General features: G+C 37.0%; 1 protein-coding gene across 6 annotated transcripts in view; it reads left to right on the forward strand.

Moving 5' to 3' along the window:
* The window catches only part of USP45 (ubiquitin specific peptidase 45), a 73,706-nt gene extending 59,178 nt beyond the window's left edge, over window positions 1-14,528 (forward strand). Inside the window, exons 13-18 of one of the 6 annotated variants that reach the window (XM_032338970.1) lie at window positions 29-172; window positions 1,848-2,517; window positions 4,252-4,349; window positions 6,569-6,655; window positions 9,980-10,133; window positions 10,761-14,527. In XM_032338970.1, the coding sequence (XP_032194861.1) occupies window positions 29-172; window positions 1,848-2,517; window positions 4,252-4,349; window positions 6,569-6,655; window positions 9,980-10,133; window positions 10,761-10,891 (1,284 nt within the window). In that variant the 3' untranslated portion in view covers window positions 10,892-14,527. Of the gene's footprint in view, window positions 1-28; window positions 173-1,847; window positions 2,518-4,251; window positions 4,350-6,568; window positions 6,656-9,979; window positions 10,134-10,760 lie in introns of those variants that run through there. The other 5 variants (XM_032338973.1, XM_032338971.1, XM_032338972.1 and 2 more) reach the window with 5 other exon arrangements.
* The last annotated feature ends 1,690 nt before the right edge of the window (window positions 14,529-16,218 follow it).

Below are 16,218 nucleotides of genomic sequence, written 5' to 3' on the forward strand. Positions count from 1 at the left end.
TTGTGTTATGTACATGACATCTATATAGGTTTCAAAACCTGTACTTTTGGGACGAATGAGTAAATGTAGAAGTTTGCAGGCGACAGATAATGGTCAGTACAGTGACACTGTTACTATAGAAAATACTCCTCAACCCAGAGCCACCAAGAACCAGTCTTCATCTAAAGATAAGGTAAGATTATATGCATTGTGAGACAAGTTTTTTAAAAAAAACTTTTTAATAAGAAAAGTTTTAAAAATACACAAAAGTAGAGAAGGTAGTATAATAAATTCCCATGTACCCATTTCTCAGATTCACAGTTATCAGATCATGGCTAATCATATTTTATCTATAGCTGTCCCACATTCTCCCCTTCCCCATTTCAGATTATTTTGAAATAATTCTGATATAAAAGATACTTTTTTGAAGACATAACCACAGCACATTATCCTAACTAAAAATATTAACTTTTAATACTGCCAATATCCAGTCATTATTTAAATTTTTGTAGTTGTCTCATAAATACCTTTTTTGTTTTTGCTTTTTAATGTGTGCTTGAATTTAGGATCTAAAAAAGATTTATAGGGGCGCCTGCGTGGCTCAGTCATTAGGCATCTGTCTTCAGCTCAGGTCATGATCCCAGGCTCCTGGGATCAAGCCCTGCATCAGGCTCCCTGCTTGGCGGGAAGCCTGCTTCTCCCTCTCCCACCCCCCCCTGCTTGTGTTCCCTCTCTCACTGTGTCTCTCTCAGTCAAATAAATAAAATCTTTAAAAAGTAAACAACAACAAAAAATCTATCGACTGCAGTTGATTGCCATCTCTTAATCACATGTCTCTTATATCTCTTTTATTTTTTAAAGATTTTATTTATTTATTCATGAGAGACAGAGAGAGGGAGAGGGAGAAGCAGGCTCCCAGCAGAGGGCATTTGTTGAAGAAATCAGGTCATTTTTTTCCCCCTATAATTTCTCACATTCCCACATTCAGTAGTAATTTATTTTGCTATTGCATTTCCATGGTGTTAATAGGTTTCTTTAGTCCCTTTATTTCCTCTCTAAGGCAGTTCAATCTAAAAACCTAATTAGGCTCAAGTTTTATTATTTATTTATTTTTGGCAAGAAAACATTTGTTTAAAATTTCATTTATTTTGAGGGAGAGAAAGAGACTCTGTGCCCAGCGGGGAGCCCCATAGCTTCCGAACCCTGACATCATGACCTGAGCTGAAATCAAGAGTCAGATGCTCAACTGGCTGAGACACCCAGGCACCCCTTCGCAAGAAAACTTTTAACCGGTGGTGTATGCTTCCACCAAGGAGATGCACATAATGTTTAATATGTAATCTTTAATGTCACCAGTCATTCATGACTATTGTCTAGACCCATTATGTCACTAGGGACATAGCTGGTTGTTGAATTATCCCATAAAAACTTAAAGAAATCAATCTAAATTTGTACCTTTTTTTAAAAAAAAAACTTTTTTTTTATGTGATATGATTTTTATAACTTGGCAAGTTGATATATTATCAGGTTTAGCTTTTTCTGTTAGACTGCTCTTGAAGTGGCCGGACTCCAGAAAAAGGATTGTAACTTAAAAGCCTGCCTCACAGCTCTGTTCTACAAAGAGCTGCTTCTTTCTCCACAGATTAGTAACTGCTCTTGTGGGTTTCTTGTATCAAGATTAATTTTACATTGGCGCTGTTTGTTATTATATCTTCTATTGATTGTAGTTTAGGTAGATTTAGGAAATGGATGTCAGAGGGTCTAGAAAAAGCATTTATTCAAGAGTTGTGGAACGTGTAAATAAGCCTTGCATTTATTTTCAGTAAGGTCAAAAGATTCTTTTCTCTGAAAATACTGTCAACTTACAGAATCAACTAGTTCATGGCAGAAAATGTGTGAGAAAATGGTCATCTGGAGAAGATCGGGCGGTCGTCGTGCCCCGGAAACGTGGGCCCCCTGAGCTGAACGGGGCGTCCCCGGCCGCGGCGAGCACCGCGAACACCGAGTCTCTGACCGAGAGCGCCACGGAGGGCAGCGAGAGGGAGGCCGGCCCTTCTGAGAGCAGCGCTGATGCGGACAGCGAGGCCTCAGAGTCCGAAAGTGCTGCTGAGCAGCCTGTGCTGTCCGCGTCCCCCCGGGGCTGCCGCGTGCAGCCGCGCGCCCCCTCTCCGCAGCCGCCGGCCGGCGGACCCCCCACCCGCGAGCCTGGCCGCGGGGAGGAGCGAGTGGCCGAGGCTCTTTCGGAACTTCGTCTGAGCAGCCCTGTACCTGGAGAGAGAGATTTTGATAGAGAAGATAGGCCCCAAAGGGTCCCAAGCAGTGCATGCTCTTCGGAGGAGAAGCGCGTGCTGTCTCCTCGCCCCCCACATGCCTTTCAGACCCTTTCTCGGAGCTATGTGACCGCCTCCAAAGAATGCTCGCTTCAGTCCTGTTTCTACCAGTTTTCATCGATGGAGTTACTAATGGGGAATAACAAGCTTCTGTGTGAGAACTGTACTGAGAAGAAACGGAGGCACCAAAAGGAAACCGGTTCTGCAGGTGAACATTTAGGTTTTTGTTTTTCTTGGTATTCACGGGGTATTTGATAGTCAGTGACCACTGGGTATAGATCCGAAATAGCGGAACCTGAGAACCTTGTCCCTACACTGAAGCTGCTTGGAAGCATGAATGATCCTTTTCATTGTTGTATCTCAGCCCTGAAGATAGGGACTGCACTTCTAAATAGATTTTTGATGAAGTCGATTGAACAGGAAATACCCATCTCTGCCTCGAAAAGTGCAAATCCACAGAATCTTATTTTGGTGGACTAGCTCTCTGAAATCTTTCCAGAAAAAAATTTCCCTAGTGCATCTCTAGCCTTGATATGGAGAGAATACTCCGCTTCTTAATGACTAGTTGTTTCAAAATGCAGGCTTTGTAACCAGTTGTGGTGAGGCGCATAGATCAGGAGAAGCCGCTGCTGAAAAGATAGTGTGTTACGTACAGTTCTGAGGAGGAGGAGGACACTAAGCCATGCCATGCAGGGCCACATGGGGAAGCACCAGGGTTGGGCAGGAGGCAGAGGAGTGAGGAAAAGACATGGACAAGCCTTTTTGTAGTTTCCAGGGAAGGAATTGGAATCAATGAATTTGGGACTGATTGATTAGTTTTGAATAATTCCAGTGGGCTCTGGGGCAATGGGGCTGTCTCTAGTTGGATAGTACGTGACACTAGTGTGATGAGGGCGCACTTTGATTGGTTTGCATAGGAGAGGCACACTTTTATTTACTCTATCTAGGAATTTCCTAGTTCTGGCTGAAGCCTTCCTTATAATGTCAGCAAGGGGGTGCCTGGGTGGCTCAGTGGGTTAAGCCGCTGCCTTCGGCTCAGGTCATGATCTCAGGGTCCTGGGATCGAGTCCCACATCGGGCTGTCTGCTCAGCAGGGAGCCTGCTTCCTCCTCTCTCTCTCTGCCTGCCTCTCTGCTTACTTGTAATCTCTCTCTGTCAAATAAATAAATAAAATCTTTAAAAAAAAATAATGTCAGCAAGGCCCTAGGTGTCAAAGTATCAGAATAAAGACATGCTTAATACACTAGTAATTAAAGAAATGTCTAGATGGGAGAAGTAAGAAATACCAGTTTCTATTAATCTAAGTTAAATATGCTGTTGGCCATATTCAAATCCCACCCCAGGTACTTTTTTTTTTTTTAAGATTTTATTTATTTATTTGACACACAGAGATCACAGGCAGGCAGAGAGAGAGGAAGGGAAGCAGGCCCCCTGCTGAGCAGAGAGCCCGATGCGGGACTCAATCCCAGGACCCCGAGATCATGAGCCGAAGGCAGCTGCTTAACCCACTGAGCCACCCAGGCGCCCATTTTCTAACAACCTCTTACTGAAATGCCTCGTGGTTCCCATGACTCGTGATCTCCTTTCACTACAACGAGTAATGACCTATTTTTTCAACTACAGGTGTGTTTCAGGTGGTCTTTGGCTGGAGAGCATTGACATAAGTCGCTTTAGTCCATCTGCTTCCTAGCTCCCAAAATTTCATTGCAAGTGTCACCTCCCCTATTCTTTGTCCTCATAAGCACGTGCTTTTTAAAAAAAATCTCTTTCATTTCAATGAAGTTTTGGAAAGGAGTATATGAGGCACCCTTGTCACCAGAGTCTAATCTCTTTAACATGTTTAAAAATATGATACGATGCTTCTTCATGAATGTTAACTCTGTTGTCTGGTATATAATGTATAAAATGGAATTTTACAAATAAATTATTATATTTTTTATAGAAAAGAAAGCAGAAGGAGTTTATACTAATGCCAGGAAACAATTGCTCATTTCTGCTGTTCCAGTCATCCTAATTCTCCATCTCAAAAGATTCCATCAGGTAAAAGCCTTTTTAGTAGCACTGTAGTAATTTTGTCATATGTTTCACAGAGCCCTACGCCTTGTAAAGTGCTGTCAAGGATTAGACAGTAACTTGTTTAATATAAAAATCTGTCGTAAGGGATTTATTGCTTTTTCAGCTACAATAGTTTACAAGAATTTTCTAATTAAAATTGTTTAATTCATAATACTGTATTTGATGATTTGGATGGTAGGAACCTAAGTTGTGTGTGTGTGTGTGCGTGCATGTGTGCACCCGTGTATGGAAGAGAGAGAGAATGAAAAATAAAGTTTATTAAGAATCCTTAGAAACAGGGAAATAGCAAAGTGCACATAGCTTTCTGAGTTCTCATGAGCCCAGTGATAGGGATAGGTGGGCTGAGCATGGTTGACTTGGACTACCTGCTAAAGGGCTACAAAATGCAAATGTAGGGACTTTACAGTGAGAGGTAACCTAAGTGTTTTTAGTGGGTCAGATTTTTCTCTATGCTTAGTTTTAATCCAGTGCCTTGTCTTATTTTTTGTTTTTGTTTTTTTCTTTTTTTTTTTGCATTTGATACAATGATTTAAAAATTTCTCTGAAAGACTAAATAAGTGACATACTAAAACTTTTTGGAAAAAGTTAGAATGGGTGATTTTTTTTGACAACAGTTTAAAAATAAAACTGTATCATTAGAACAGTATGGTTGAGATTGTCAATAAATAAAACATGAATATTATTTAAAACTCTTGTTATGATAAAGGAAGAATCTCACATCACTTGGGAAGGAGGTGCATTCTTTTGTTTCTAAGTTTATTTATTTTTAAGTAATCCCCACACCCAGTTTGGGCTCAAATTCAGGGCTCCAAGATCGACCCCAAGATCAGGAGTTGCTTGCTCCTTCACCTGAGCCAGCCAGCACCCCACAGGGTACATTATTTGATAAAGGATTTAGGAAAAAGAGCTGAAATTAAAAAATGTAAAGCTTCCCTCTATATCATGTATCAATAGTATTTTTAGATTAATATTTTAACTGTGTGAAACGAATCTTCAAAAGACTAGAAGAAAACTTAAATGAATGTTAACCTGACCTCTGGGAAGAAGATTTTTCTTCTTCTTCTTCTTCTTTTTTTTTTTTTTTTTTTTTGGTGGGCAGCAAAGCAGAGTTTATTGAGTGATAGCAAAATAGCAAGGTGATAGTACAAAGCTCCCAAGGAGGGAGGGAACTCGTGGGAGTTGCCTGGGAGGAAGATTTTCTAAGCATAAAACCCATGGAAGAAATCTCAAGGAAAAGATTAGGAGTTTTGATAATATATCTGCAACATTTCAGGCAGGCCATAGGTAGGTGGGAAGAGGTTTTTCTCTATACACCCCCATCCGTATCCACAGGAAAATTAGACTAAATTGTTGATTTTTTTTTTTTAAGATTTTATTTATATGACAGAGAAGAGAGACAGAGAGGGAACACAAGCAGGGGGTGTGGGAGAGGGAGAACAGGCTTCCTGCTGAGCAGGGAGCCTGACGTGGGGCTTGATTCTAGGACCCTGGGATCATGACCTTAGCCAAAGGCAGATGTTTAACAATTGAGCCACCCAGTTGCCCCTAAATTCTTGATTTTTGATGGCCAAGAATTAGAAACTCAGTGAAAGTGAAGTGGCCGAGGAGAGCAGGAACGGATGTCTTGTGTCTCATTATATGAGAATGACTAGTGAAGGGTGTATATGCAGTTACTCTGAACAAGATAGGGTCATGTGACATCTGAGAAGCCGATTTCTTGATGTACCACAGTTATTTTATATTTGTTACTGCATCTCAAGTTAGAAACTTACAGAAGTAATTCATGCCCTTAGAAAGGAAATATTTACAGACTAATCAATGGTGTCAAAGTTATATATCGGTTTTGGACTATTCGTTAGTCATGTTTTTATAGCTATTAAGAAAGCTGGGCGCCTGGGTGGCTCAGTGGGTTAAGCCGCTGCCTTCGGCTCAGGTCATGATCTCAGAGTCCTGGGATCGAGTCCCGCATCGGGCTCTCTGCTGAGCAGAGAGCCTGCTTCCCTCTCTCTCTCTCTCTGGCTGCCTCTCCGTCTACTTGTGATTTCTCTCTGTCAAATTAATAAATAAAATCTTTAAAAAAAAAAAAAAAAAAAGAAAGCTAACTTCTAGGATTTTTCTTTTGGTTTTACTAACAGTGATTTAGATGGATCTTGCATTAAAAATAGTTTTTTGTTCTTTTTAAGGCTGGCTTGAGTCTTCGAAAAGTAAACAGACATGTAGATTTTCCACTTGTGCTTGATTTAGCACCATTCTGTTCTGCTACTTGTAAGGTATTGTATATATTAAGATGTTTAATTGACATGTAAATAATATGCTTAGAAGTATTAGGCCTTTGTTTCTTTCATACCTTCATTCATTCATTCATTCATTCAGTTTCTCTGAAAGAGAATTTTATCATTAGTGAAGTTAAATCCATAACGTGGGACATTTAACACACTGAATGACTTCTTTCCTTTGGGAGACAGAGTAAGGGACAGTTGAAAAGCTGTGTAAACCATGAGGCATGGTGGTCAGGAAGATCAGTGCTGCTTGTCAGTGCTGGAATCAGATAGTTGCAGAGAGAAGAAAGCAGATTTTGTGACCTCTCCTGTTCCTTGTGAATGATGTGCTTGATTGACAACAGTTTTAGCGGTTGTGGAGTTCATTCTCTTTTGTGAGTCAATATTCTAGTGCATTGTTTTTCATGCCATTTCATCTACACTACTGAAAATAGTATACTTGTCAGCTGAGTATGATACTTTAAAATCGATAATATGTTAGTAATTAGGTATAGAAAGCAGACTGGTTTATAATTGCTTGTATTTATATGTATGTAAGAACTATGTAGCTGAAATCAATGGCTTTGTCTCCATTGAGGGAACCACATGTTATGGGGTAACATGTTCTGTTCATGATTCCTGGTTAGCAGTCTAGATTTTGTGGTATGGAATGGATTGCCTCTTGTACTTAATAGTTTTACTACACTGATTAATCAAAACAAAAATATCTTAAAAGCAACTATTTGGCAGATTCAGTTTATCTGCTGCAGAATACCAGCACTATCAACTAGTAACACTCCATATTCATAGAATTTGATAATGTGGCAACAGGGTTTGTATTAAATTTATAAAAACATATTTTTAAAAGGTACTTTTTACAGAGAATTTTCAACATACACAAAAGTAGACAGAACAGTACAAAGAACCTATATAGCACCCATCACGTAGTTCTAAAACCTTAGGTACGTGGCCAGTCTTGCCATATCCACATGCTAACCTACTACTTCCCATGTTATTTTGAAGCAAATATCAGGCATTATTTCATTCATAAGTATTTTTTTGTGTGTCTATAAAAGAAGAATCACTCCCTCCCCTTTTTTAAGAACATAACCACAATACCATTTTCACACTAAAAAACAAAACAAAACAAAACAAAAACAGCAGCACTTCTTCATATCATCTAATGTATTTATTTCCAGTTGTCTCACAAGTGAAATTTTAAAAATGAATTAGTATCAAGTAAGGTCTATACATTTAATGACTGGATGTCTTCTGGTCTCTTCTAATGTATAGTTCCCCTCTCCCACCTCTCTCCCCTTTTCTCCCTTGTAATTTATGTTTTTAAGAAATTGAGTCATCTCTCTGGCAGTTTCCGTAGTTTAGATTTTGATGATTCTTCCCCAGTCCTCTTTATTTCCTACAAATAGATAGTTGGCTCTTAAGAGCCTTGAACAGATACAGGTTTGATGCTTTTTGTTCCTCCTGCTAAGACTGTTTTATAGGGCTTTTTGTTTTGTTTTGTTCTGTTTTGTTTTACTCAGGTGGCACATAATGCCATTTACCTTTCTTTCTGTGGTATTAGCAAGCACTGATGCCCGAGTGCTAGATCCACGAGTTCATTAAGAATTACAGGATGGTGGTATTTTAAATCTGTCATTCCTTCTTCATTGATTAGCTGAACACATCTATACAGAGAGAAATTCCTTTAATCTATTTAGTTATAAAAGAGTTTTTATAGAAAAGGCTGGATAAATGTTTTGATTCTTAACCTCTCCCGTTCTAAACCAGTTTTCAGAATAATGAATTCATTCAGTGGCATCCTTGAAAACTATGATCAGTTAATTTTTGATTTTTTAAAAAGATTTTCTTTATTTATTTGACAGAGAGAGAGATCTCAAGTAGGCAGAGAGGCAGACAGAGAGAGAGGGAGAAGCAGGCTCCCTGCTGAGCAGAGAGCCTGATGCAGGGCTTGATCCCAGGACCCTGGGATCATGAGCTGAGCCAAAGGCAGAGGCTTAACCCACTGAGCCACTCAGGCACCCCTAATTTCTGATTATTAATTTATGAATTGAAACACATTAAGTATATTTCAGCTTACTACACTTTTCTTTTTGTGTTCTAATATATTTAGTAGAATATAAATGGGTCCATAGTTGGCTACTGAAAGGCTCTCAAGCTGGCATCTGGGTTCTCTTGATATAACCTTAGTGGTTTCTCTCTGAACGATTATGCTGCCAACCAGAATATATTATTCACCTGTTTAATTTTTAAATTTTCATTTTAGGGATTTCTTTTTAAATTCAAACTTAAATGTTTAAAATTTTGCTAAATACATAAAATATTTACATAGTCCCAAAAACAAATGTATTAAATGAATGAAACAAGGTGAATTCAAATAAGTGTAGCTTTCCTACTCCATGTTCATTCCACCTGTTTCTTCCCTCCCTTTATATATGAACCATTTAAAATTTGTTTATTCCTCTGTAATTTTTAAAAATATAAACAGATATGTGTATATGTGTCTTTACTCTTAAATAATGACAGCTTACAATACGTATCCTTTTTTTTTTTTTTTAACCTTACTCTTAACATTATATCCTGGAAATTATTTCACAGCAGTATTTTGAGATAGTCTGCACTCTGTTTTTCAAGCAATGTAATACTCAATGCATCATAATTTATTCAGCCAGTCCCCAGTTTAATGGGGACGGATTTATTAGGGTTTATTCCAATTTCTTTTTAATTCAAGTGTAGTTGACATATAGTATTATGTCATTTTCAGGCATATAATGCAGTGATTCACCCTTTATATACCTTACAAAGTGATCTTGATAAGTCTAGCTATCATCTGTCACCACACAAAATTGTTTTATTACCTATATTCCATGTACTGTACATTATATCCCCATGTCTCCAGTTTTTTGATATTACAAATATTTCTGCAGCTAATTGTCAAAATAATAACTAATAGCATTTTTGTTTTTTTTACATTTTTCTCATGTACCTGTAAGATAGACTCCTACAAATAGGATTGATAAATCCAAGAGTAATACCTGTGTAATTTAGATAACATGAAATACCTCTGCAAAGGGGTTGTATCCCTTTGTGTTCCTGCAGGCAGTGTGTGTGAGTACTCTTTTCCCCACAGCCTAGCCAACAGAGAATGTTGTCAGGCTTTTGCATTTTGCCAGTCTAATACATGTGGAAACACAACTCATTGTTGTTTTAACAATGTGTTTCTCTTGGTTTAAGTAGGACATACATTTGACTTAATTTTCCTTTTTATAATATTTCACGAAAAAAATTACTAATTTCAGTTTTTCCTTTGTCCAAAAGAATGTAAGTGTGGGAGATAAAGTTCTCTATGGTCTCTATGGCGTGGTGGAACACAGTGGCTCCATGAGAGGAGGTCACTACACAGCTTATGTGAAAGTGAGAACACCCTCCAGGAAATTATTGCAGCATATCACTGGAAAGACATACGTACCTGGTATGGCATCCCAACTTCATGTTATTCCTAAAAACAAATGAATGTGTTCTTCCTATTCTGGAAGGGGTCTTCTGTTTCATGGATACCTCCAGTGGATTCACTTTGTTAAAGTTAAGTGAGAAATACCTTGAAGAGTACTTCGATCATTGTAAAGAACCTTAAATATCATAAGGCTGTCCCCTTCTAGATGGTGTGAGGTGACACACTGTTTTTCAGGGTGTTAGTCATCGTGTATTTCAGTGGAGTGGCATTTTACTTAACAACACCAAAAGATTTTGAAGACCTACCAGGTCCTCAGAATAGAGTGGGGGTTGAAAATGTGCATACTCTGCCTTATGAATGAGCAAGCTTTGCTTTTGTTCTTTCTATTTCAGTGAGAATGATTCTTTTCCTTGAGCAAATAAAAATTCATGGGTCTATCTAATATTTCAGTAGGTATTTAGAGTGAAGTGATGCCAATACTGCTTTGAAAGAGTTGGTTGATTTTGGAAGATGTGTAACACAAGAAGAAACACACCAGTAAGATCTAGCATTAGATAGATAGAGTTGGTGATGAATGCGTTGTTATTTATAATGTAGAATAAGAGCATACTTTTTGTAAAATTATACTTCTTTTTGTCTTGTTAGATTTGAAGGAGCCTGATAGTGAATCGACAGGCCAGTGGGTCCACGTTAGTGACACTTACGTGCAGGTGGTTCCAGAATCAAGAGCGCTGAGTGCCCAAGCGTATCTTCTTTTTTATGAAAGAATATTATAATTATCTGGTAATACTTGGTGATGATGATGATTTTAGATCACTTTTGTTTCAATGCTGCAACCATAACCATAATATAGTAATGTGCCTTTGTAGTCTTTTCTGTAGGAATAGCATGTCCCTGAAATGCCTCTGAAGATTTTTACCACTTTGGTGAATCCTTTTAATGTTAATTAAATTTACTCAACGCTTCCAAACTTATATTCTTAAAATACATGTAAATAAATGTTTTTAAGGAATATTTATCCTAGGAAAAAAAAGAGTTTGCAGCAGTAGAGGAACCCCCCCCCCCCTTATAATGTGGCTTATTACTACCAGCATTCAGAAATGATGCTGGCTAATCACATTGTTCCTTAAAACAGTGTTTACCAAATGTGAGTTGCATACCACCTTTCTGATTTCATGTGTGTGTGTGTGTATGTGTATGTATTTATCTAGTGTGCCATTGTCTAGTTATTTTTAACCTGAATTTTTTGGCTTACATTTTTAAACGTAGCCTTGTTTTGAGCATATTTCACATTTTATGTGCTAGTTATATTATTCCTAATAAACATTAAAAATACATAGCGATTAGAGAAAAATTTTTCATCCACGTAGCACTCCGCTTCATGTCTCAGGGCTGTCCAGTGGTGTACATATACCGCTGTGTGGGAAACATTGTTATAACATATACTTACACAGTAGGTACAGTGACCTCATGATATTTTGTGTGATTCCACCTTATAAAAAGATACCACTGTAGCTTCAGTAATAGGATCCTACACATAATTTATTGATTAGCTTGTTGCTTTGAGGTTTTGACAACTAGACAAATGTTGAAATATATCATCAGCGTATTATTTGCAGCCTGTTCATGATGGAATTGAAGATAATTTGCATGTAATTAGCCAACGTCAAAATATAACTATTGATAATTATAACAAGCGGAATTGGTAAAAAGAAGTTGTTAATCCACATGGGATCAATGGATACTTTGAAATATAAATTACCAAATTATATTATTATACTTGACAGGGAAATATAATTTTCTAGTTCTGTAGGTCAGTAAATATTAATCATGGTTTTGGAATTTGTGATCACTTTTGTCACCAACAAGCATCATTAATAAGTTCATGTGGGCTTAGCTTGTATTTTAATGAGGTGTAAAGTTGGCATTTCAGTTTTTAAATAAATACAGTAAAAATTTGGTACTTAAACCCTCCCTGCAGAATACAAATTATTGAGCTGTCTTGGCTTAATACTTGGCATGAACATGCTTCTATTATTACTTAGGCATAAAATTTTAAAAAATAACGGCTACTTGGGTCTTGTATTACTGAATCAAAACCCATACCTGCATGGTTCAAGCATTCTAATCATTAGTGCCAACACATCATACTACAGGCAGCTACTGGCTAAGTGCCTAGTTCCAGTTCATTTTCCTCTTGGGAAGGAAGGATAGGAGTAGAGGCTGTAGATAATGTGTGGAAATATTTAACCAAGCCTTTGACCCTTCTTAACATTTAAGGTTGTATAATATTGTCAAGTTTACTGGTGCTGCCTTTTGATACGTGGTTAAGAGGAATTGTGATTAGTGTTAAAGATGGTAATAATATATAAAAATCAGAGCTTAAAAATGTCATTGCACAAATTCTATCTTTAAGGTATTCAAATTTGAAATAATAGTGTTTTCTTGATTTTTTTTAATGTGATGGAGAAATATATCTTTATAAATTAATCTGCAAACTCAGATTGGGTCCTATAAAAAGCAGTTTGAACTGTTTAAATTAAACAATGTTTTATGTTTATTTGTAATCCATGAACATTGAAGTTTTCAGTACCAGAGCAGTGAGTTTTTTTGGAAAATATTAGTTAAACCTCATTATTCAAGTTAGCCATATTGGTAATGACAATTACCATCTTTTCCCCCAAATGTAAATACCAAGTCACCTCATTTTTCTCCTAAGAAAAGATACCATTAGGAGGCACATATTTTTCATTGGATGGTCACTTGCTTCCTGTTTCATTGGTAGATGGATAGACACAAGAGAAAAAGTGAGAGAAAGAAGGAAAGAAAGGGAAAGGAAAGAAAAAGGATAGGAAAGAAACAAGAGCATTCTTTTCTCTTGCCTCTTGGCTTTATCCCTTACATAGCTCAAGTCAGAGATGGTGAGACAGGTAAGGGCAGGAATCAGGGAAAGTGCCTAGTCCTCTTTTCATTAATAGGATGCCCAGGAAATGCACCAGTGCTGTAGTTACCAAAGAGGAGACTGTATGAGCTTTATTCTGCGTACCAGTTAAGACAATTTTTCATTGAGTGATACATTGTAGCTTTAGAATATTACCTCGGTACTCAAGTACTGCAGTAGTTCTTATGTTTAACTTAACATTTGTTCAGTAAGTATGTATTTTTTGAATACCTGAGATGGGTCAGACACTGTGCTGACACCATTTTAACATGTTTTAAAATGGAGAAGCCTATATATGTTTTAGACATTATTCCAGAAGTAACATGAAAAGAGAAACTTTATTTTCATCTCATGGTAAAAGAGCAAAGTCTGAAATCTACTTTTTTATGGCCTAGAGTTTCTGAATATTTTTCAGGGTCTGCTGGTAAATGGAACAAATTTGATTTTGATACCTAAGAATTTCCTAAAGATAGATTTGTAATAGGGAAAGTATGTTAAGGTACTCATGGGCCTACATTTAATTTCTTGTTTATTCTGAACATTTTGAAAGCACATTTGCAGGGGTACTAAATTGTGAAGCTGCTAGAATAACAATAGTTTCTAGATGACCTCAGGAAACCATACAAATAAGTGAGAAATGTTTACAGATTCTTGAAACAACTACCATTGTGCTTGGCCAAGTGAGTTTAAGAAGTAAAACAGAAGTTTCACTAGCTGTATTTAGAAACTGGTTTACAGGGTATGTCTAACCTGTTTCCTCTGTTTTTTCCTATTTAAAATGATAAAATTTTGATTATGTGTCAATTATGGGAATACTTTTGGCATAACCAAATATGTTTCTGTATTTAAGACTTTGTTATTTAATGTTTTTAAACCAGATGTGAAAACCACCTTTTTGGGTGGCAAGGACAGTGGTAGTGGTGTCAGTTCTAAGAGGAGTTGATTCCTGTTTTCTTATTTTAAATGCTCCAACAGAGCTATTTTACTATATATAATAGCTCTTAGCTTGCATGCGCGATGATTTTAGTGATTTTATACAACAGCTGAATAAAATTTCCTAAAGATTAAGCTGTGAACTGTATCACTTTCACCCAATTTTTATAGTACAAAATACCATTCTGCCCACTTCTAAATTCATATTCATAATTTGCATGTTATCAAATAAGCCTAAACCAAATATGTGCAATAAAATTGAGCTTTTATATATTAACTAGTGAATTAAGAAAGATGATTTTTAGATATTTAAAATGTTTTGGTTCATGTAGAAATCGCCAATTCAAATCTGTTTAAAAGATAGAGGACTGTATTTTTAATTTTGAGTAATGCTGGTTATATACCATTCCTACTGTTTTATCTTTTTTGCAGTGTTTTTAGAAAATAGCTATGTAACTTATTGAGCACTATTTTGATGTTACTGTATAAAAATGCATAATAAATATTAAATTTTTTGTTTCTCAGTTGGTCCTGGAGTTTTTGCAATGCACATTATTGATAATATTTATTTATCAACACTGTATTTGCTTACCTAGCTAGATTCAAAATATCCTTTGCATTTCAGAAATTCATTATTTCAGAACAAAAGATATTACAGGTCACTTTCACTCAAATTTCAGTTATCTACCAAGGGTGAATCTTCCTCTTTTCAGATGTTTCTCAAAATATTTGGATTATTTAGACAGGATTATTCCTTAGGAAATATTTTGTCTCCCTGTTTGGATTTAAGCTCTTTTGGGTCATGAAGCTCTTTGAGATTATGATGAAAGTTATAGACCATCTTTCATTTGTTCACTAATTTAAAAAGTATTTATTGAAGCTGTGAGTTGGGGGAAGAGGAGGGTTTTAATTCTGGACCCCTCTTCACTCTTGCTAATGACAATGTAGAAGTTGGGAAGGGATATCTTGACAGTTATGTAGTCTCAGAAAAATATACAACCCAGATATTTGTATGTAAATTCAGAGGTTCATGGACCCCCCTCAACCGAAGCCATTTTCATACATTTTTTAAAGTTGCTCTCAAGCAGAAATCCGAAACGTTTGCATTCCAATATGCATTAGGACAGCCTCATTTTTGCTGCAGTAACAAATAACTCCATAGCCCAGTGGTTTAATACAACAAAAGTTTATTTCTTCCTCACCCAATGTCCCCCTGTGAATCTGGGCAATCTTCGTAGCCAACTATTTTCCAATTGATGACTTTGTAATCCAGTCTTTTATGTTGTGCTTCTATCATTTTAACACCAGGTCTCCCCACTCTAGCAGGGGAAGAGAGCACTAAACAGTCTTGCACCAGCAATTTAATTCATCTTGAATGTGTCGCTCACAACCCACCGGCCAGAAGTAGTCACATGGCCCTGCCTAACGGCAAAGAGGGATAGATAGGATGGGTAAGAAAGGGTAAGTCTCCCATGGGCTGTCTTGTTTCCTTAGCAAAATCTTTCCAGCGTTCATCCATGTGGCAGCATGTATCAGAATTTCATTCCTTTTTAAGGCCAAATAATATATATATATATATATATATATATATATATATACCACAGCTTTGAAGAATTTTATTTTTCAATGTTAAGATGGACGATATATGGAGCTTAACACTATAAAGATTCCTATCTTGAATGGTAGGAATACTTCCAAATTCTGTATCTTTACCACATCTCATTTTTTTCCCCATTTAACCTTGAGGCTAACTTGATTCCACAGTAATGCAAAATACTAACTTGAACATACCCTCCCTTTGAATTTTCTACTTCAAGCACTGCAAACAGGGAAAGTTAATAAAAATTTAATTGACAGTCTGCTAATCTGTTAGTCATAAATAGCAGATTACCAATACTGCCAAGATGGTGGCTGCTTCAGTACTTTCTGATCAAAATGCAGAATGACCAGACTGTAGCAGATAACGTACATGATCACTCTTTAGACACTTTAATACGAAAACATTCTGAGAAAGTTTGGGGATGAAATACATATATGTGTGTGTGACGTTTCCTTCAGATCCTACCTAACATTACAGGGAAATCCTAGCTGATAAGTCAGGGAAAGGGAAATGGGACTATAAAATTCATTTCCTGGGGTGCCTGGGTGGCCCAGTTGGTTAAGCGACTGCCTTCAGCTCAGGTCATGATCTCAGAGTCCTGGGATCAAATCCCACATGCAGAGAGCCTA

Source organism: Mustela erminea, chromosome 4 (assembly GCF_009829155.1).
Source record: "Mustela erminea isolate mMusErm1 chromosome 4, mMusErm1.Pri, whole genome shotgun sequence".
Taxonomy (NCBI): Eukaryota; Metazoa; Chordata; class Mammalia; order Carnivora; family Mustelidae; genus Mustela; species Mustela erminea.